The sequence below is a fragment of the Tiliqua scincoides genome, chromosome 1, assembly GCF_035046505.1.
Source record: "Tiliqua scincoides isolate rTilSci1 chromosome 1, rTilSci1.hap2, whole genome shotgun sequence".
Classification (NCBI taxonomy): domain Eukaryota; kingdom Metazoa; phylum Chordata; class Lepidosauria; order Squamata; family Scincidae; genus Tiliqua; species Tiliqua scincoides.
This window is the reverse complement of record NC_089821.1, coordinates 294,694,759-294,715,485: the sequence shown is the minus strand read 5'-3', so window position 1 is coordinate 294,715,485 and position 20,727 is coordinate 294,694,759. Positions and strand designations below refer to the sequence as shown.

Below are 20,727 nucleotides of genomic sequence, written 5' to 3'. Positions count from 1 at the left end.
AAGTTTGCTGTGCAATTCTAGACTGTGTAGAAGAAAATGGAGGAAAAAGCGGTTAGTGTTGCAACACAAATCTGTTAATTGCATGCTTTAGCAAACGTATTGCGTGGCCATTGTGGTATCTTGCACCTCTCTAGTATTGTTAGATAAGCACCTGCCCTACAACATTTTCTAAGGAAATCTGTGCTGGTTTAAACAGGATATTGGTACACAGTGTGGTGGATTTTGGCAATCAGTTTCTTGGTAACCTGACTTTTTTCTTTTTAAGCAGTTTTGAAGCAATTTCTTTGAACGCTGTTTCTTATTTTTTGAAAGTAAATATGGGAGTTTGTTTTTCTCTTAGCTGATCAAGGAAATTTTTCAGAACCTGGATGGTATTCAACAGTAAGAGCTTGTTAAAGTCTGAGTGGATCTCTTTGTGTAACCTCAGGACTTCGTAACATAGAGCTGTGCTTTCTATATAGAATGTTCAGTGATTATTCAGTGTCTTTTGCCCAAGCAGTATACAAGCATCGTTCACATGATCAGTATATTCCCTCTTTGCTGCCTCCCCTATGATGAGCAGTTTAGGTTTACTATAAAACAGTGATCTTAACAGTTGAAAGCAATTGAACTGAAAGTTAGCAGAATGAAAAGACCTCTGAATACAGCTGTGTGTTGGATTGGGTTTCCCAGGGCCGACTCATAACCAGCGATAGATATCCTGATATTCTTTTACCCTCTGGGAACCCAACCAGGGAACAGAAAGTATAACCAAATTTTGCATGAAACCTGAACGGAACTTTCCCAGAGTTGCAGCTGAAGCTGAGCTGCCTTCAAGTGTCTGGGGTGAGGACACAGAGACTGAGGGCCCAATCCTATCTAACTTTCCAGCACTGATGCAGCAGTGCTGCATCCTGCTGTGGGGGGGGGGGAGCAGTCAGAGTCACAGAGGCCTCCTCAAGGTAAGGGAACATTTGTTGCCTTACCTTGGGGCTGCATCAGCACTGGCAAGTTGGCTAGGATTGGGCCCTGAGTTATGCATATCTTTATCCTCCTGGGTGTTGTAGCAGCAGGTGGTTGCAGTGGCTAAAATGCTACCATAGTGTGAGAATCTCCTAGAGACAATGCCAACTTCTTATGTAAATTGGCAAATAGTTGAAAGATGAATCGTATACAGGCCTCATTCAAGATCACAGGCATCCCCCGGCATCCGAAGATCTGGTATCGGCATATTCAGTTGTTCAGCGATGCCAGGAGACCCACTCCAGAAGGTTAAAAAAAGCCCCCAGTAACTTGCCCCATGGTTGCGCAGCACTTTTGCACCGCTGTGAGCTACAACCCATTGAAAAGCAGCTGGTAAAGAAAATTCAATTGTGTCTTTCAGGCCGACGTCTGCCACGCTTACCAGATTGTGCACCGGAATGGCGTCCCAGATGAACAAATCATTGTTATGATGTATGACGACATTGCCTTTAATGAAGAGTAAGTAAAGCAATTTGGCAGGAAAACAGAATTTGGCTGTTCAGGGTCCACCTGTTCGCAGCAATGCCATGTCTGAATGCAGTGTCAGTTCTGCAGCATGTCACAAAACAGCACATTTCATGCACTGCTGGGATCACTGCTAGGCTGTGGGGGCACCCATTCCTGATCTCTTGCCATTTCTTGTGTTTGATCTTGATGGATAGAAGCCTTCCCTCCTTGACACTCCACTCAACTTGTTTGATGCTTATAGTAACAAAATTGCATCAGGTGCTCTATTTGTATTAATAAAATTATTTATTTCCTTCCATTCTTCCAGCTTAACAGAGACCCTCAGGTCTCAATTAAGCTGGCAGCCACCCTGAAATGCCATTCAGATGACAGAAAGCAGCAGTCGTACATCAAATCAGTAACTGCATGATGAAATGCAAGGGAGGAAATTGATTCATAGGAAGATGCTGTTGTGCTTTCCCATCTTCCATGTCATGGATAGAGGGTGTTTTCTGACAACTGCAGTATGCAGCTAGACTCCTGTGGTGGTCCTTTAGGATACTCAGCCCCTAACCTGTTGAGTGCTTTAAAACTCAAATCAGTACCTTGAACTAGGCCTGGATTTGTCTTTAGCATTTCTGCTGGGCTATTACATTTGCTCAGGGCTCAAACCCTTTTCTTATTTGAGGACTCCATTGTACAACTACAGATTAAGAACATAAGAACAGCCCCACTGGATCAGGCCATAGGCCCATCTAGTCCAGCTTCCTGTATCTCCAGGTGCCCTCCCTGGCATCTGGCATTCTGACATAGCCCATTTCTAAAATCAGGAGGTTGCACATACATACACATCATGGCTTGTAACCCCTAATGGATTTTTCCTCCAGAAACTTGTCCAATCCCCTTTTAAAGGCATCCAGGCCAGATGCCATCACCACATCCTGCGGCAAGGAGTTCCACAGACTGACCACACGCTGAGTAAAGAAATATTTTCTTTTGTCTGTCCTAACCCTCTCAACACTCAATTTTAGTGAATGTTCCCTGGTTCTGGTGTTATGTGAGAGTGTAAAGAGCATCTCTCTATCCACTTTATCCTTCCCATGCATAATTTTGTATGTCTCAATCATGTCCCCCCTCAGGGACATGAAGGCTGAAGAGGCCCAAACGCCATAGCCTTTCCTCATAAGGAAGGTCCCCCAACCCAGTAATCATCTTAGTCGCTCTCTTTTGCACCTTTTCCATTTCCACTACATCCTTTTTGAGATGTGGCAATCAGAACCGGACACAATACTCCAGGTGTGGCATTACCATCAATTTGTACAATGGCATTATAATATTAACTGTTTTGTTCTCAATACCTTTTCTAATGATCCCAAGCATAGAATTGGCCTTCTTCACTGCCACCGCACATTGGGTCGACACTTTCATCGACCTGTCCACCACCATCCCGAGATCTCTCTCCTGATCTGTCACAGACAACTCAGAACCCATTAGCCTATATGTTAAGTTTTGATTCTTTGCCCCAGTGGGCATGACTTTACACTTACTTACATCTTTCATTTATTCTTCTGCATATTTTTCAGGATGAATTGTTTTTTCTTCAGCTTCTTGTTGGGGGAGGTGACAATACTGGGCAGGGACAACTCAGATTTTTGAAACTGCCTTTTTTAGTAGCTTGTGAGAGAGGCTGCATGAATCAGAGGTGGAATGTTTGCTTGAGTGGGGGTGAAGAAATGATTTTGTTTGTTGCTGGCAGGGGATAGACACTTATAGGGCACTTGGCATACCTTGTACTCTTAAAATCCTCTGTCTCAGGATACAGGTGATCATGGCTGTATTATAGTGATTATATATTGTCACCTGTGTTCTGTGGTAGGTTTTGAAAGGGATTTTGGAATGTTATTTTAGAGGGGTTTAATAGATCTTTATAGCTAGTTTGTTTATAGACCAGTGTGTTTATACCAAGATCAGATATCTGGTAAAGTTACCTACAGCAACATGAAAGAGTCATAATATGTTGACTGAGCCAATACCAGATATGAGATATTGGCTCAGTCAACATGTTATGACTCTTTCGTGTTGCTGTAGGTAACTTTCTCAGAACAAGCACACAAACCCCAAAACAATTTCTTTTTGACACTATCCCTTCTCTGCTTCCAGAAATCCAACCAAAGGCATAATCATCAATAGGCCCAATGGCACAGATGTGTACAAAGGAACCCTAAAGGACTATACAAAAGAGGTATGAGTTGGATTTTTTTTGTTTAGTGTCCCAGGAATGTTGCTAGCTTTGCATATGAAATTTTCCCTAGAGCAACTTGGCATCACTAATACGAGTACATTTAGAGAAGAGCTCTGAAGTGTTTGCCCGGTGCATAGCACCAAGCAATTGGCCTGCATTTGAGTGTCCCAGGGCATGGTTTGAAGACACATAGTACAGGAATTAAGCAGGTCTGCGACTGGCTAGCACCTGGATGAGTAACCATTGGGAACTCTGGTGGTGGTCTGTTGCCTAAAGTTCCATAGTGAAAGAAAGGCGAGGTGTAAATTGTGTATTCAAATGGAGCAGAATTAGTAACAATAAGAAATTTTCTTCTAAGTTTTGCATTTGCTCTGAACAAGTTTCTGCTCAGTTTCAAAAGTATGTTTCCGCATCTCATAGGGTACTGTATAATCATCTTCCCCTGACCCCTGTCTCTAGCTTGGGGGTGCTTGGAGCAGAGGACTGTTCCTGGTCTTATATGGAGACATAGCATGAGGTCAGGGACTAAGGTTTAGGTCCTGTGTTCCACTGAACACAGTGGGAATTAACTCATGAGTAAATCAATCTAGCACTGCACTGATGGAGAGTAGAGTCCTAGTGACCAGAAAACTTGCCTTAGCTACCAAGATTTGTGAACCAGTGTTGACCAGGTTTTTGTTTTGTTTTTAATTTCTGGAACAGTGTTTTTTTTAAAAATGGAAAACTTTTCAGTGTTAGAAAATTATCCAGCCCTCATCACTTATTGCTGTGCCTTTCAAACTTAGTCTTTAGCGACAGGAAGCCATTCCAAGGAATTGACAAGGAATCCCTGTCGAATTGTCACAGAACTCCAGCATACTGCAGATGTTCAAGAGCATACAACCTGCCAGGAAGCCTTGCTATCTCCCTACATGAATGAAGAGTACTGTAAACACTGTAGCTGTTCCAAGGTTTCCCACAACTTAGTTTGAAAGCCACTGTTGTGTAGTGTGCACAACTTATCACCCCGGCACAGTGTTGTTTTTTAGTGGCTGTTTGCTGGGGTTCTTCTGCATCTTTTTAGATTGTGAATTCTTTTGGGACAAGGAACCATTTAGCTATTTGATTTTTTTTCCTCTGTAAACTGCTTTGAACTGTTTTTTGTTGAAAAGCAGCATATAAATATTCTTATTAATAATAATGACTGCTGAAAGAGCAGCTGAATGATGCTATTCCTGCCACTTTTTATATTTTCAATTTCAAATCTCTCCTGATCTTTAGGATGTCACACCGGAAAATTTCCTCGCTGTCCTGAGGGGTGATGCAGAGGCTATGAAAAATAAGGGGTCTGGAAAAGTAGTACAAAGGTAACAGAAAAAGTGTGGATGGAATGACTGTAAAACGTAGCCAGTGTGGTGTAGTGGCTAGAATGTCATAGGGCAAGAAAGACTGGTTCAAATCTCTTCTCAGCCATAAAAGTTCACCGGATGACCTTGGGATAGTTGTCTCAACCCATTTCTTCCCAGCCCAGAAGTGTACACATTTGATCCCTGTTGCGTATATTCAACGTTGAGCAGAAATTGCTTAACCTACCTCATGGGCTGTTGTGAGGATAAAAGAGGCGGAGAGCCATATATATCACCCTGAACTCTGTGGAAGAAGGGTTGTTAAGTAAGGAGACTTACCTTTGCTAGTACAGTTTACATAAAGTCAGAACTTGAAAAGTTGATCAGAAAGTCAACAGACTCATAATTCTTAATTGTTTTGCAGTGGCCCCAAGGATCACATATTTGTCTATTTCACTGATCATGGAGCCCCAGGAATATTGGCTTTTCCAGCTGATGATGTAAGTATGTGTTTTATTCAGCTTCAGTAGGAATTTGTCTGAGTTATACATGAACCTAGAGAGAGTTGTAGCCCCATAAATGCCAATTTGTTGCTCTTCAGGAAGACATAACATCACCCTAGGTAGGATGGACCAGTTTTATTCAGTCCCAAGAGTTGGGAACAGGCCTTTGCCAACCCTTCTTACCAGAAATCCTGTATTGTAGGTGTATTTATGTTCTTGGCAATATCTTACATCTGAAATCTAGAGGCAACTGTAGTTCTTTGGATTTTTTCGTTATAAGACTTGGCACGATTATTTTTCTATAGAGCATGCAGCCAAAAGCCTAATCCTTTCTCTAATTCAGAAACTGAAGGGTGAAACCAGACATTAGAAAGGAATGTCAGCTTATTGAGGATAGGGTGTCATGTTGAAAATCTATAAAATACAGTAGGTGCAAAAAAAATCTTAATTGTATAAGTGGCTGTTGTCAGTATAATGTTTGAGTTGTATGCTTATCAATTACCCACAAATATGAAAAGCAACCTTCAAATGAGCAGATTTATCTGGCTATATGAACAGATAAAAGGGTTGATCTCTCTCTCTCTTTCTTATCATTGCTTAGCATTCATTTTTAATCTTGCCTCTGAAATTGCAGGCTAGAACCTTAATGTCTAGAATTTGGGGGAATATGATCAGATTAAATAAGATCTTCCACCAGACACTAATTGGAGGCTTTTAACAATTAACAGTAAAGCAATTGGCACTCATAACTCTACAGCTTTGGATCTTATTATCAATGGAAGGTCCTGCACTTATAGCTCCAAATGCAGCACAGCCTCTTTCTGTTGAAGGGATATTTAAACTGTAAACCAGAATGGTTTCCCATGTATGCTGCACTTCTTCCCAGGTGGTACATGTTGGCTTATGATAGGGAATGGCTTGCCCAAGGGCACCACTGACCATGGACTATACCAGTGGTTTCCAAACTGTGAGCTCTGGCTCCCTGGAGAGCCGTGAAAATTGGCCAGGAGAGCCATGGAATCCTTGTGAAAAACTTGCCACCCTATACAATGGGTTTGTAGCCCTGATGGGAAGCTGCAGCTAATGGCTGAGTAGATCAAAGGAACTGCCTTTCAAAAAAGTTTGGGAACCACTTGTCAATAAGGGGTTAATTCTGGCTTTCCTCATAGGCTTATTTTAAAGATTACCATGACCATTTTGGTCACATGCTTTGGATTCTTTTTTTTAACATGTGCCACATCAAAGCTTGCTAAGTGTTTTTTGTTACTTTTCTGAACTGTGGTGGATATGAACTGGGGTTGTCTCATTTTACAGCTCTACGTGAAAGACCTGAATAAGACTATCGCCTATATGTATCATCACAAAAAATACCAGAAGGTAAAACTTCTCTTTTTCCTCCACCCAGAAGATGCTCATTTCCTCTCAACTTCCTCTGGCTTCCACTCAGGAAACAGTCTTGCTTGCTTTGTAACCTCCAGCTGCCCATTCTATATAAAAAGGGGGAAGTAAATAACTGGGCAGTGGAGCTTTTGTGAGAGTACTGAAGTATGTGGATGGGGGGGCAAGGAAACCCAGAGAGAGAGGTTCAGGGCAAGCTCTGGGTTTGGGGAGGGGAGATCCTTGGCAAAAATGTCTTCTGGCCTTGTGTTACAGAAGCGATGTGATAGGTGAAGTTTGGAAGAAGGAAAGGCAATGGCAGGAAAACAAAGGAATACAGATCCTATTGAAATCCTGACCACGTGTAATGTAAATTGCAGATGGTGTTTTATATTGAAGCATGTGAATCCGGATCAATGATGCAGCATCTACCTGATAATATTAATGGTAAGTGATCAGTGATGTGATGCTGTATTGATTTAGGGATTGTCAACCTTCTCTGCTTCTATCCAAGCTACTCCACATCAAGAGAGGTTAGAAACATTAAGGGTCCCAGTGCTACCCTCTATGCATCAGCTACCAGGTTGATGTTGCCTTTGAAAGCAGATACTTGTGATTTGTGTGTGTCCTAGTTGAGAACAAAATTAATCTCTCCCAGTTTTGAAAATGGGAGGTATCTGTAGTCTAGGAAAACATCTCAGTGATGTCCTATGAATGGAACTTAAATAGAAGTTGTTGAAGGCACAGGGGCCCTCCTTCCACTGCCAGGAATCTTGCACTGACAAGTGCAGATGTCATCCAGGGGTCCAGTTCTTGCAAGCTCACTACTGCTGTTTTGCATCATCTCCAGGAGTCATACCCCATATATGACAGTTGCACTCTAATCTGGACCTGTTAGCCTTCAGCAAAAAAAGCTCTCCTTTCTGATTCAGTACAATTCCCTTGGGCACAATTGGCTTTTGAGAGAGAGTTACTCAGCAAACCAATGACTGATTTCGATTAAATATATCAGTTTGGAGTTCTAGTTAAAAGCAAAAAGGCAAAGTAAGACCCAAGGAGTCAGTTTTGTGACATGGAAAACGTTCAGGACGTGGAAGCTCAAGTGTGTCTATAGAGTTCTCTTGTCCAACATCTGCTTCTCCATTCAGTTCTATAGAGGAGGGTTTCTGACTGCGCCAAGAACTCTGGGCTGGAGCAAACTTATGTAATCTACTTAAATCTAATTGGTTTGTCAATCAGGCTATTAGACAAGCTGATCCAATGATATCTATTGTGGGAAGTGAATCATGCTTTTCCACTCGTCTTTCAGTTTTTGCCACTACTGCTGCCAATTCAAAAGAATCTTCTTATGCCTGTTACTATGATGAAGACAGACAAACCTACCTCGGTGACTGGTACAGCGTCAACTGGATGGAAGATTCCGATGTGGTGGGTCACCAGGCTCAAGTGCTGCTGCTTTGTTTGCTTTAACAAAATTGTTTTGATGCTGACTTGTGCTTCAGTGCAGAAACGGGCAGCTTGTTGAGAGTGAAGAGCCACATTGGCTACCATTCTCCAGCATGGTGTTTGGAGTTTACTGATCCCATTTTAAAAGAGAACTGCCTTGTGCATGTATAGTACAGGGTGTATATAGCAATGGTTCATGTTGCTATTTCTCACCCCCACTTCTGAGCAGTGTGTGTATTGGCCACTGCTACCTCCTTCAAGCAGTGACTGAGGCCCTGGCAGTAATTTGCTGGATTCAGAATCTGCGATCCTGCACTGAACTCTCCCTGGGTATCGAATCCAATGATCTCATTGGTTTGTGCCTGCTGCAGGCCTCCGTGCAAGCTTTTGACACCTGCACAAACTGAATTTCTATCTCTTTAGATTCTCTCATGATAATTGACTGGTCCACCCATAATTTTTGTGTGTAACAGTGCAGTTCTGGGAATCTTCAAATTGATGTCAGTGTTCTGCACTCTCAGTAACTCCACATTGACCTAAATATTTAGAACTGAGAGGCAAAGAGGGAGCCTGAAGTGGAAAACTTCGGAGGAAAATAGCCTGGTGACTCCGATACAGCAGCTTAATTCAGGGTGTGTGTGGTGAGACCAGAAACTGATGTATAGCAAAAGGCATTAGTGGAATAATTGCATCCTGGACAACTGTGTTCCGGTCAAATGCATCCTAGTAGTGAACATTTTCATGCATTCTTTTTGCCTCCCAGACATTTGTGTCCCAATCGGCAGTGTAGCCAGAGGGATGGAGCGCAGTAAGTTTTGCAGGCACCGCAATGTGCCGTGTAAGTGGTCCCTTGCTGTTGGAGCCATTTGGGGTAGTAACGGCAATGCACAAGCGCTTGCTAAACCAGTCGGGAAGTGCCTGCGCATTGCTGTTGCTGCCCCAGCCCCCAGTTGCTCTGACAGAGAGGGAGGAGCCTCTTACCTGGCACACTGCAGCGCTTGTAAAATTACTGTGCTACCACCACCCCTGCTATGCTGCTGGTTCCTATGTATGTATATTAGATGCACTTTTTTTTAATTAAACACAAAGGTAGGGTTTGGGCTGGGGTAAGAGGCTTAGAATACATAACATCAGAATATATAACATTTGTTGCCCAGTTATAGTGGGATGCAAATGATTGAGATGCAATAAAAACCAGAAGCGAATGTCGGTGAGGCCAGTGACTGGGACACATTGGACTCGGACACACAAATAGTACCAGCGAAAGGTACATCTGCCCTGCAAATGAACCCAGTATACCAAATGGAAGACAATCAACAGAATGATTCATCTCCTTTTTGGGGACAGGAAACTCAGCTTAAGCCACACAGCTGAGTTTCTAAAATTCTGGGGTACGAACCACAATTTGTCACCTTCCTAGCTCTTCCATCTTCCCCAATCTTCTTGTTTGTTCCTACCCGTTTTCATGGTGAGAACTTGATTATGTTTCTGTCCTGCCCTTCATCCAAGGCTTTCAGAACTGGCAAACGTGAGGCTTAGTCCATTTTTATCTCTACACCTACAAGCCAGTGAGGTTTGTTAGAGTGAAAAATAATGAACTGGCTCCAAGTCGCCCATTAAGCTTTGTATCTGAGCAGGGATTTTAGAACAAGCCTTTCTAGCTGGTGTGCAACAGTCTTTTTTTCCTCCTCCAAAGGGTAAAATATGGTTGCTGTGTGGTGTGTTTTACCAAAAAAATTGAAATCTGTAACACGATATAAAGAGCTATATTTATTACAGTAACAAGTGTAATTATAAAAACTATAGATTAGACATAAACATCTTAAAATAGTCCTTTATTTTAATATAATCAAAAACTGTGGGTGTTGTCTCACTGTATAGTCATACTGTCATTGAATTAATCAAACTCTGTGGAATATGCAATAACCTCAAATTATAATCGTCATCAAAATGTGTCACTAATTCAGAAACTAGATGCAGTTTCAAAATATGGACACCATCTTCAAAAGATGTATGGACACCATTTCCAAAATATGTATGATTGTGATAAAAATTAGTTTTATAAGCTTGTTCCAATATAGTAAAAGTAAATTATAGTTTTGATAGCAACTGTACCTTTTCACAAGTGTAACACCTTTTTCACTACACCCTGTGGCATAGCTAGAGGGTGCAGTGCACTAAGTTTTGAAGGGAGCCTCACTGCAGTGTGCAAGTGGCCCTTCTCCCTCAGAGCCATTGGGGGACACACAAAATGGAGGCTTCCAGCCCAGAATGGCTCTAAAGGTGTGGGGTCACTTGCACACCACAGTGACACTCCCTGCAAAACTTAATGCTTTGCACCCCCTCTAGCTATACCACTGACTACACCACAGTGAAGCATTGCTGCCTTTGTGAGATTTGCAGGAATCGAGGAGGAAAAACTGGGATAGCATCTGGGCAGGAGGTCTGGTCTAGAGGGTAGAGCCTCCGTCTGCCTGAAGATAACATCCACAAGGTCGCCAGTTCGAGGCCACCAGCACCGTGCGACCTTGGAGCAGCTGACAAGCTGAAGCCGAGCAATTCCATCTGTTCTGAGCGTGGGAGGATGGAGGCCAAAATGTGAAGCCAGATCGGAATGAAACACCTTGAATGTAGTGGTTCTTGAAAGAAAGAACCTTCTTTCAAATTGTAAAAATCCCTATTTAATAAGGGATTTAATAAAAGCCTGCCTATGTAAACCGCCTTGAATAAAGTATTGAATAAAGACCAAGAAAGGCGGTATATAAATACCTGTTATTATTATTATTATATTATTATCCCAAGTGCTTCTTCTGAGGACACTCTTTCCATTCTGGAAGGAGCTCCCATCAGGAGAAGCTCTGCTTAGGATGCTATCCTTGGGAATTACAGTTACATCTGATCTTATGTCTTCCTATCACCTGGGCTGTATTTGAATGAAATCCTACAAACTTCTTCATTTTTGCAGTGCAAACTTCAGCTACATCAGTGCCCATGAAATTGGTGTGAAATACGTATATTGGGATGTGCTGTCTTAGTTGTAGGCATCAAATATCTGAAATGGTGGCAGTTGTAGGCATCAAATGTCTGAAATGGTAGTCTGTGCCTATGTAGCATAAGCAAACTTTGCTCACTTTGTAACTCTGTTTTGAACATCTGCAACTGTTTTGCCTAAAGCTCCTTCTCAGTTTCAAGTTGTCTAATGTTGCAACGTGCCTCTTAGGCACTTGAGGTTATATCCTATGAGGCTTGTGTTGGGGGGGAGGTGCCCTTGGAAATGGCATGGGAAGTGGTGATGGGGGCAGCAATGGGAGGGAATTGCTGCCAAAATATGAATCTCATCTTTTACTGCCACAGCCTTCCTAATAGGGAACTAAAGTCATTGCTTACGTGTGTGAGTAGGACATTGGTTTAGTCACATGCCCCTCTCTTTTTTGCTTGCAGGAGGATTTGAAGAAAGAAACTCTCCATAAGCAGTTTGTATTGGTGAAGCAGCACACCAACACCAGTCATGTGATGCAATATGGAAACAAAGTGAGTCTGCTTTTGGAAGGGTTTTGTGGTCAGTTTTGTGTTGGCCCTTTGCTTAGGCGGCTTTGAAGGTGCAATTTATGGAGTACGGGCCTCAGAAGGCATCGAGCTGGCTGCACTGCTCAGTTTGGGTGCCGTGTTGCTTCATAGCCATACTGACCTAAGTGTGGATATGGCAAAAACGTGCTCTGGAAGCCTCAAACGAAAGCCTTTTGCATCTTAAGCTTTGTAACAGGAATGAAAAAGTAGAAACTCCTGGCGACTTACCCTTTTGTTATCTTACTCTTCTCCCAGGAGTCCAAGTCTGATGCACACTGACTTTCCCTGCCTCTTTATCCTCATTGCAATTTCATAAGCTAGGCTAGGTTGAGAAATGGTAGTTGCCCAAGACGGTGCAGTAAGCTTTGTGGCCAGTCTGGGATTTGAACCAGATGTTCTGTCCATTCCAACGCCCTGCTCTAACCCTTTTCTCATCAACCAGTACAGGATTCATATGAAATGATTGTGGATGCAGTCCTATCCTGCGCTGGAACAGGCAAGCCAAGAGGCTTGCGCTGTATCCAGTGCAGGATAGGGGCCAGAATCTGCTCAGCCAGAGGCAAGAGGAAACTTTTCCCCTTACCCCTGGGTAAGGCGCCATGGCCCCTATGGGTCTCCTTGGACTTGTGCCATCTCCTGAGTTGGCATAAGACCAAGGAGAGTGGAGCGGCTTGAAGCCACTCCGATCTCCCCGGGAATGGGGTTGGGATCCGGCATAACAGCAGGATACCAGCCCCACCTCCCACTCCCTGCCAGCCCCTGGGGTCACCCACTGCCCACCCTCCTCCCCATCCCCTATATCTGAAATGCAGCTTGAGTACACTGTTTGTTTGTCATACTTGTGCAGTGCCTGGCTTCAGTGTAGAGTAGTGGTTATGTTTGGCTCTTCTAATGTGAGGGCCAGGTTCAAATCCTTAAGCTTGCTTGGACAAGTTGGTCTAACTCACTTCTGTGGCCATTGGTGAGGCATGAGACCAGCCAGGAGGGCAAGCTGATGGGATATTTTGGCCTAGGCTTGTTGATCCTGTCTCATTGGGGCAACTGACACCAGCCCATTTGAGAAGCCATTTAACTACTTATATTGTATTAACTGCATTTGTATTTTTATTGTAAGTAACTCTTACTCTAACAGAGAAGGTGAAATTAATAATAAAATATAATAAATAATACAGGTATTTATATACCACCTTTCTTGGTCGTCAGATTTCTCCTCAGACTTTAATTCAAGGCGGTTTACATAGGCAGGCTGTTTAAATCCCCGTAGGGATTTTTACAATTAAAGAAAGGTTCTATCTTTCAAGAACCACACAACATTTCAGATGGAACTTTTGCGGTCTGTTATCACTTTCTGGCTTCCTCCCACACAGGCTGACAAGCAGCTCCTTCTGAAGAGCAGGTGGAATAACTCGGCTCAGCTTGTCAGCTGCTTCAAGGTCTCGCCGTTCATGGTGCCGGTGGCCTCGAACTGGCGACCTTCAGATGTTATCTTCAGGCATTTGGAGGCTCAACCCTCTAGACCAGACCTCCTGCCCAGTCAGATTAAAATGGCATAATAAATTTCTTAATGGATGTAAGAACTTAAACAAATGAAGCGTCTCTTCAGTCCAAAGTAACCCCCCCCCCAATCTTTTCCCCAAGCAAATCCAGTTTTAGAAAACGCTACCCCTGCTCAATATTTGTTTGTTCTAAGTGGAGGGGTTTTTATTTCCCTTTCAGACCATCTCTCACATGAAAGTGGTGCAGTTCCAGGGTTCAGCCAAAGCTCCCAGTGCCCCCATTTTCTTGCCACCAGTCAGTCAGTATGACCTCACTCCTAGTCCTGATGTCCCCTTTGCAATCATGAAGCGCAAACTGATGGCCACCAACGATATTTATGAGGCGAAGATGATCGCAGGCGAGATGAAGAAATATCTGGAGGTAAGAATGAAGATATGGTACGATTTGTGTAACAGATTTTAAGTAGGAGTTAACCGAACTTGAATAAATTATACCAGTCCAAGTTGTGCTTCCTTCAGTTCTATTCACCCCATCAGAACAGACCAGATAGGTCTCCAAGCCCTACCGCCCTGCATGGTTGCCACTGTTGGCAGAGAAGTATTGAAACCAACTTGCTCTTCCAAATTCCCTTCCTCACATTTTGATGGCAAATAGTGGAATATTTTCAATAATTGATAAAATTGTGTGATAGTATGCAATTTTTGATGGTTGACCTCCAAGTACATTTGTGACTGATGGGTCTCTGATGCTATTGAGAATTGGTGTCTTGGAGCACATGGCCTCTGCTATCTGACAAACGTCAAACAAATGAAGCCTGTCAGCACATAAGACACTCTGGTTTTTGCTGTACAGGTGGTTTCTGGTTTTTGCTGAGAGGTGCTCTGCGGTGGCACCTCAGCAGAAGCTGTGCTGCTGAAAGGGTGGCCTGAATGATAACTGGATTCTCCCAGCACCTCAGCAGCATCTCCCCATCTTGCTCTATGTCTTCCCCTACAGTGTCCCTTACCTTCTGAGGCCTCTTTCCATCTCTCCTTCACAGAGCCTTAGCAGAATTGGCGCTTCTGAAAGGGCAGCACTGGGAAAGCCCAAATATCACAGCCATATAAAGAGCTTCCACAGGCCATATCCTGCCTACAGGTCTTGCGTTTGCCAGACTTGGTCTAATTTTGATGCTGTTGGGGTTTCCAAGTTCTGTGACCCAGAAACCACCTTCCTTAAATTGGTTATATTGTTCTAAACAACTTGGGCAAAAATGCACATTTTTTTTTGAGATTACCAAATTTTTGATTGGAACTAAAATTTTGAACTGAAGATGGAAACTTGAAGCATATGAATATCTGGGGCAGAGGGAAGATTCTGAGGTGTGTAGGAAGGTTTGAGGCCCTGATGACAATGGGTAGATGTGTAGGGCACAGATGGTCCACCCATGTGTTTAGTTTTCTGGTTTCTAATAGAAACTGCCCATGCATCCTGAAACAGTTTTTTCAAAGAGTATATACATGAAGTTCTTACTCTTCTGTAGGTTGGATTCAGTTGTACTGTTGTGGTTCCTGCATAATATCTGCTTATAGGCTGAGACTGAGAGGTGCACTGAATCTCTAATATTTCTGCTAGAGTTTCTGTTTAGGAAGGTCCTACAGAACACTTCAACTTTTTCACGTTCAGAATGAGATTTGGCATGGAGTGGGAGTGAGATGCAGAGAGTGTGCACACTCTTAAGGCAGTTTCTCCCATTCTACTCTTGATCTGAAGTAACAGCTGGAAATTAATAGAGTTTTAGGATATGGAGATGTGCATTCATATATACCCTTGTAGCATGACCTGTGATTGTGCTGAAGCCGCTCCCACTTCTGGTCTCGCATTTGGAAGGTCCTATGTTCTAACTTGTTAAGCTTTAGGGATCAAAAAGCTGGAGGGTAGGCCCTGGCTTCAGCTTGTAATTCAGGCTAGCCATTAGGATTCTATGCCAGAAAACTGTCTCTAAGTAAATAGCTTGGGAAACTGTTGGGGACCATTGTCCTATAGAGCTAATCAGGGGGTCATGACCCTGGGTTTGTGTTTTTCTCGACAGGTTAAAGAGCTAATTCAGGAGACCATGCGCAAGATCATCTTGCTTACAACGGCCTCTGAAGAGCAAACCAAGAAAATCTTGTCGGATAGGATGGACCTCCAGAATCATGACTGCTATGTGCCAGCTGTGAATGCCTTCAGAAACCATTGCTTCAATTGGCACACTCCTTTGGTGAGCACCTCTTCAGTTTGAAACTAAGGGTCAATTCAGACACTGGTACTGATGGTGATCTCCTGGGTGTGATGAGGCATGGGCACTGAATTTAGGCAAAACACACAGGACCCAGTCTTTCCCTGGTCACTGCTTCATTTCAGTGCAGAAAACTGGATATCTTTATCTTCTAGTCATGTCTTAGATTATGTTGTTATTGCAGTGGAGAGAGATCGAATTAGCAAGCATGTTACATTGTTGTCTGTGTGTATAGAGAGGGGCAGCATTGCATTGATTCCTCTTGGCATGCATGTTCCTTGGCACGCCTGCATGTGTAAGGTTATACACATGTCAGCATCTCTCCTTGTGGTCAGGAGCCCAGAGTTTCCAGTTGCTGAGAGAGGTGCTTATTCATGTAGAACGGCTCTTATGGGGGCATACTGCAGACATGTGATTGAGCATGTGTACAGCAGAGGTAGCAGAGCATGGCATCCTTCCCCCACTGCCATATAAGCATTTGTCTAGTGTTTGAACTCCTGCAGAGGATTGGCAGGAATCCCTTACACCTGCGGGTTTCAAACTCTCTGGGAGTTTGAAACCCGCAGTAAGTCTTTGCAGGGGGGAAGGCAGCAGGGGCAAGGCAGCGATGCAATCCCCAGGATCACGTCACTCAGGGGGCTGCAGGGACTGGGATTACTTACTTACTTACTTACTTTAGGTATTTATATACCGCCTTTCTTGGTCTTTATTCAAGACTTTATTCAAGGCGATTTACATAGGCAGGCTAATTTAAATCTTCGTAGGGATTTTTACAATTGAAAGAAGGCTCTATCTTTCAAGAGCCACAACAATTCAGATGTTTCGTTCTGATCTGGCCTCCATCCTCCCATGCTCAGAGCAGATGGAATAGCTCGGCTTCAGCTTGTCAGCTGCTTCAAGGTTGCACGGTGCCGGTGGCCTCAAACTGGCGACCTTGTGGATGTTATCTTCAGGCAAATGGAGGCTCTACCCTCTAGACCAGACCTCCTGCCCATCCTAGACCCATCCTCCTGCGGGATGCACTCACCAGTCCCTGCAGCAGCCATCCCTGTATGTGGGGCGCCCTGCATGAGCGCCTGCAGGGCACCCCAGGTCAGGGAAAGGGAGACTGGAACGATCTGCTCTGCCTCCACAAAAGCGGAAGCGGAGCGCAATCGCCCCACTCTCCCTTTCCCTGACCTGGGGAGCACTTCAGGCACTCTTGCAGGGCTCCCTGCACACAGGGACGGCTGCTGCAGGGATTGGAGGGTGCACCCCAGTCCCTGCAGCCCTGTCAGAAGGGAAAGCGGAGCGATTGTGCTCTGCTTCCAGTTTTGCGCTGGGGCACAATCGCTCCGCTTTCACTTTTCCTGACTGGGGAGCCCTGCCAAAGGTTGCACAGGGCTCCCCGCACCCCTGGGAGGCTGCAGGAGGCTTGGGCAAGTGCACCCAAGGCCCTGCAGGCCCCCTGAGCGGCGCAATCTGTCCCCTGGCTGCCCCTGCCCCTTAAGGGGGCAGAGGCCAGGACCCACAGGCTGGGGTGTCGCGACGCCCCAGTTTGAATACCACTGCCTTACACCTTCAGCTTAGGTGACGGAAAAATGAGTAACTTTATTTTCTGCTTGTTTCCTTTCAGTATGAATATGCCCTGAGACAGCTGTATGCATTAGTAAATGTCTGTGAAATGGGATATCCCATTGACAGGTAAAGTTATGCCTGAATTGGGATTGTGTGGTGGGAGGAATGGGGAATGTCTGGGTAGGGAGGGGGTAGGTGAGGGCAGAACAGGGTAAGGAAGGAATTGATCCCTACGACTCTGGCATATACCAGGATCTTATCCCTGTTTCTCTCCTCTCCCCTTCCCTTTCCTGGGTTCTGTGCCAACAAGATAGCTGGCAGAAATCCAAGAAGACCCATGGGGCTGCAGAGGCTTGCCCTAGCGTAAGGCAATGAAGGTGCCCTTACTGCAAAAGAGGCTTCTGGGACTTTCCCTCCCCCCCCCCCGAAGGATGCAGCACAAAGTTCCATTGCCGTGGCTGCATCGGTGGGGTGAGTTTTAGTTTTAATATAAAGTGCTTGTAATACTCTTGTGTTAAAACAGCTTCTTTTTTTTCTCCTGCAGAATACAACTGGCCATGGATCAAGTGTGCCTTGGTTATTAATGAGACCATTCAGTCAAGTAATCCAGTAAAAGAAATTTAACGATAGTAATGGAAACCAGGAAGCCCTACAAAGCCGAACAGACCAGTGAAGAGCATCCATGTCGTGGTCGAAGCTCTCTTGGTTCTGCGCCAGGCTTTGCACTTTAATGAATGAAACCAATGCAGTGATACCTCTCCAGGTCTTTTCGCTTCATTCCAGAAGCTGCTGCTTGGAACTAACCACTTCATCAGAATCGTCAGTCCTGCAGTGTCTCTTGCATCAATTCCATTTTTGGATTTCTTTTGTCTATCATCAAATATGATATGACTGTTTAACAACAAAGTGGGCTGGTTTGCCCAAGTGTTCAGTTTGTTCTGTACTGCTTTTGGTTTTCAACTCGTCACTCAGGCTTTTGGTGATGACGTTTGGAGGGTTTCCCAAGGAATTCCAGAGATCGCCTGAAGTGAACACTGTTTCCATTTGGGTTTGTGTGTGTTGTTTTAACAGTGGAAATTAATGCTGTAATAACCTGAGAAGAAACACAGCTAAGTGATTAAGTGGTTTTTTTTTAATATATTGGCTCAGGAATAAAATGCCATAGTGTGTGATTTACGTTCTTGTTTTTGTTCTCAAACTTTACAAACTGCGGTGGGGGAGAAATGTATTGCTTGTGCTTTAAAACATGCAAGTATTTACAATTTAAACAGGAAATAATAAAAAGGGCAAAGCCCACTGTGACAGTGAGGTTATTTCATTTGCTCTCTGAAGGAGATTGTCTATTGCTGTTATGTTTCTTATTTGTTTACCCAATTCTCTGAGAGATTGTATTTGGAGTAACAAGTGAATTAAAAATTGGTGAGCGTGTAGGAATTTGTCTTGGTGCAAGAGAGCTGGGAGAGAAGCAGCAAGAGGGAGGAAGAAGGTCACAAGCAGCAGCTGCAAGGCTTACAAAGACCTCCCAATCCTTGCAGCTCTACTCAGAAGTAGTCCCCCTTCAGCCAAGGACTGCCCCCCTTCCAAGTAACAGAGCCATGCTGTGCAAAGTGTGATCATGATGAACTCCTCCCCTGCTTCCTCTCTCTCTGAGCTGAGTTGCCTCCTTTAAAAAGTTAGCTTTGGGAAAAAATGGGGCGCTGCTGGGGGTGTGTGTGTGTGGGGAGTTCTTTTTAACTACTCCCCTACTGTCCCTTTCCATTTGTAAAGAAGGGTGGAGGGGAGGGAGGGAGTGAGAGAGCTGGGTCAGAAGTGCTGAGAGGGAGGAGGGTCATGAGCAGTAGCTGGGAGGCTTACCAGGATGACACAATCCTTGGTAGCCCTTCAGAAGTAGTCCCAGGGTAGCTGGTCATTCAATAAGGGTTGCCCCACCCCCCAGCTATGCTGGCTCCTCCTCCTGCCTAGGGCTGTATCTGCTGCCACTGCATCAGCCAATGGAAATATGAGAATGCCCATCCTTTGTCCAGTGATCATCTATTCCTTCCTTCCTAACTGAGATGGGAAAAGAGAAGCCCAGTTCTGCCTCCCAGCTCCTGTTCACATTAACCCTTTCCTGCTTCCCAGCTGGAATGCCCTGCTGCTCACTGGTCAGAATTATAAACCCATTCGGTTTTCCACACCAAAAAAAGAAGCAAGCACCCCCAGACATAGGCAGACTCGAGTCACCAAGCATCAGGGGGCCCCTGACATGAGTCTTTTTCAGAGTCGTCCATGTGTGTAACTAATGAGTGGCTGAGTCAGCAAAAATCACCCATTTTTGGGACTTGAGTAGGTGTCACCTGACTCAAGTTCCCAACATTGTTAATTGGCCATAATGTTTGATAGAATACGGATAATTCCGCATGGTTTGTGTCATTACATTCTTCATGAAATGCTATATAACCTGATAACATAATTAATAAATACAAACTGTCCAAAAGTTTTCCAAAATTTTGGTCACTAGTTTTGTCACACACACCCCAGGTGATGCCACTGGGTGTGTGCCATCAATGTTGGATATGCTCTTGGTTCATACAGACCAGTGGTGATATGTGGCCCTTCATAAGGGGAGTCAACAGGCAGGAGTTCCATGTCCAAAATGCATGAGGTTCTTCAGCAGCCCTCCTGATTTTAGAAATGGGCTATGTCAGAATGCCAATGCAAGGGAGGGCACCAGGATGCAGGGCTCTTGTTATCTGGTGTGCTCCCTGGGGCATTTGGTGGGCTGCTCTGAGATATAGGAAGCTGGACTAGATGGGCCTATGGCCTGATCCAGTGGGGCTGTTCTTATGTTCTTAAAATGGGACTTACTTCTGAGTAGACCTGAACAGGATTGAGCCCTGAGTTTCATGAGGAACTGTTCAACAAGTAGAAAATTGCAACCTTACAGCCCAATCCTATGCCTGTCTACTCAGAAGTAAGTCCCATTATAGTCAATGGGGCTTACTTCCCAGTAAAGGTGGATAGGTTTGCAGCCTTGGTTAAACCACATTTTCTCCAGTTTGTATGCAGTGGAGAACTGCAGACACAGGATTCTCTGTTACCAGATAAGTTGGCAGTAGTCAGGATAGTTCCTTTGTTATCCAGTCTCCTTCCACATGCCTCTTAGGCAATCCAAAGTCATCTAAGAACTCGTGATCTTTTATTTCACAACTGTCATCACGAGAAGACACTGTTTGCCTTGGTTTCCTTAGAGAAAGACTGAAAACAATGGAATCCTGACTTTGCATGTTTCTGCCCACAGAAAAGGGGGATGTGTGTGGAAGGGGTTGGTAGGTCAAATCATGTTTTCCCAGCAGTCAAATTGTTTTTCTCTCAAGGTCAGCAATGGCTTTTTGCAATCAGGAGGTTAAGAAATGAAACCTTGTGCTTGAGGTGGCTGCAAATGTTTACTCACCAGAAGCAAGGAAGAAACTTTTCCATTGCTCCAGTGCCTGCTGTCCCTGCATAGGCCAGCCAGTAGTGTAG

General features: G+C 44.2%; 1 protein-coding gene across 1 annotated transcript in view; it reads left to right on the top strand.

The window, feature by feature from the left end:
• LGMN (legumain) overlaps positions 1-18,525 on the top strand; it is a 33,522-nt gene extending 14,997 nt beyond the window's left edge. The window contains exons 3-14 of the mRNA XM_066612164.1: positions 1,364-1,461; positions 3,610-3,691; positions 4,952-5,037; positions 5,441-5,516; positions 6,834-6,896; positions 7,277-7,343; positions 8,206-8,324; positions 11,784-11,873; positions 13,626-13,826; positions 15,478-15,648; positions 17,282-17,349; positions 17,768-18,525. Of these exons, the coding sequence (XP_066468261.1) occupies positions 1,364-1,461; positions 3,610-3,691; positions 4,952-5,037; positions 5,441-5,516; positions 6,834-6,896; positions 7,277-7,343; positions 8,206-8,324; positions 11,784-11,873; positions 13,626-13,826; positions 15,478-15,648; positions 17,282-17,349; positions 17,768-17,807 (1,161 nt within the window). The 3' untranslated portion in view covers positions 17,808-18,525. The remainder of the gene's footprint in view (positions 1-1,363; positions 1,462-3,609; positions 3,692-4,951; positions 5,038-5,440; positions 5,517-6,833; positions 6,897-7,276; positions 7,344-8,205; positions 8,325-11,783; positions 11,874-13,625; positions 13,827-15,477; positions 15,649-17,281; positions 17,350-17,767) is intronic.
• The last annotated feature ends 2,202 nt before the right edge of the window (positions 18,526-20,727 follow it).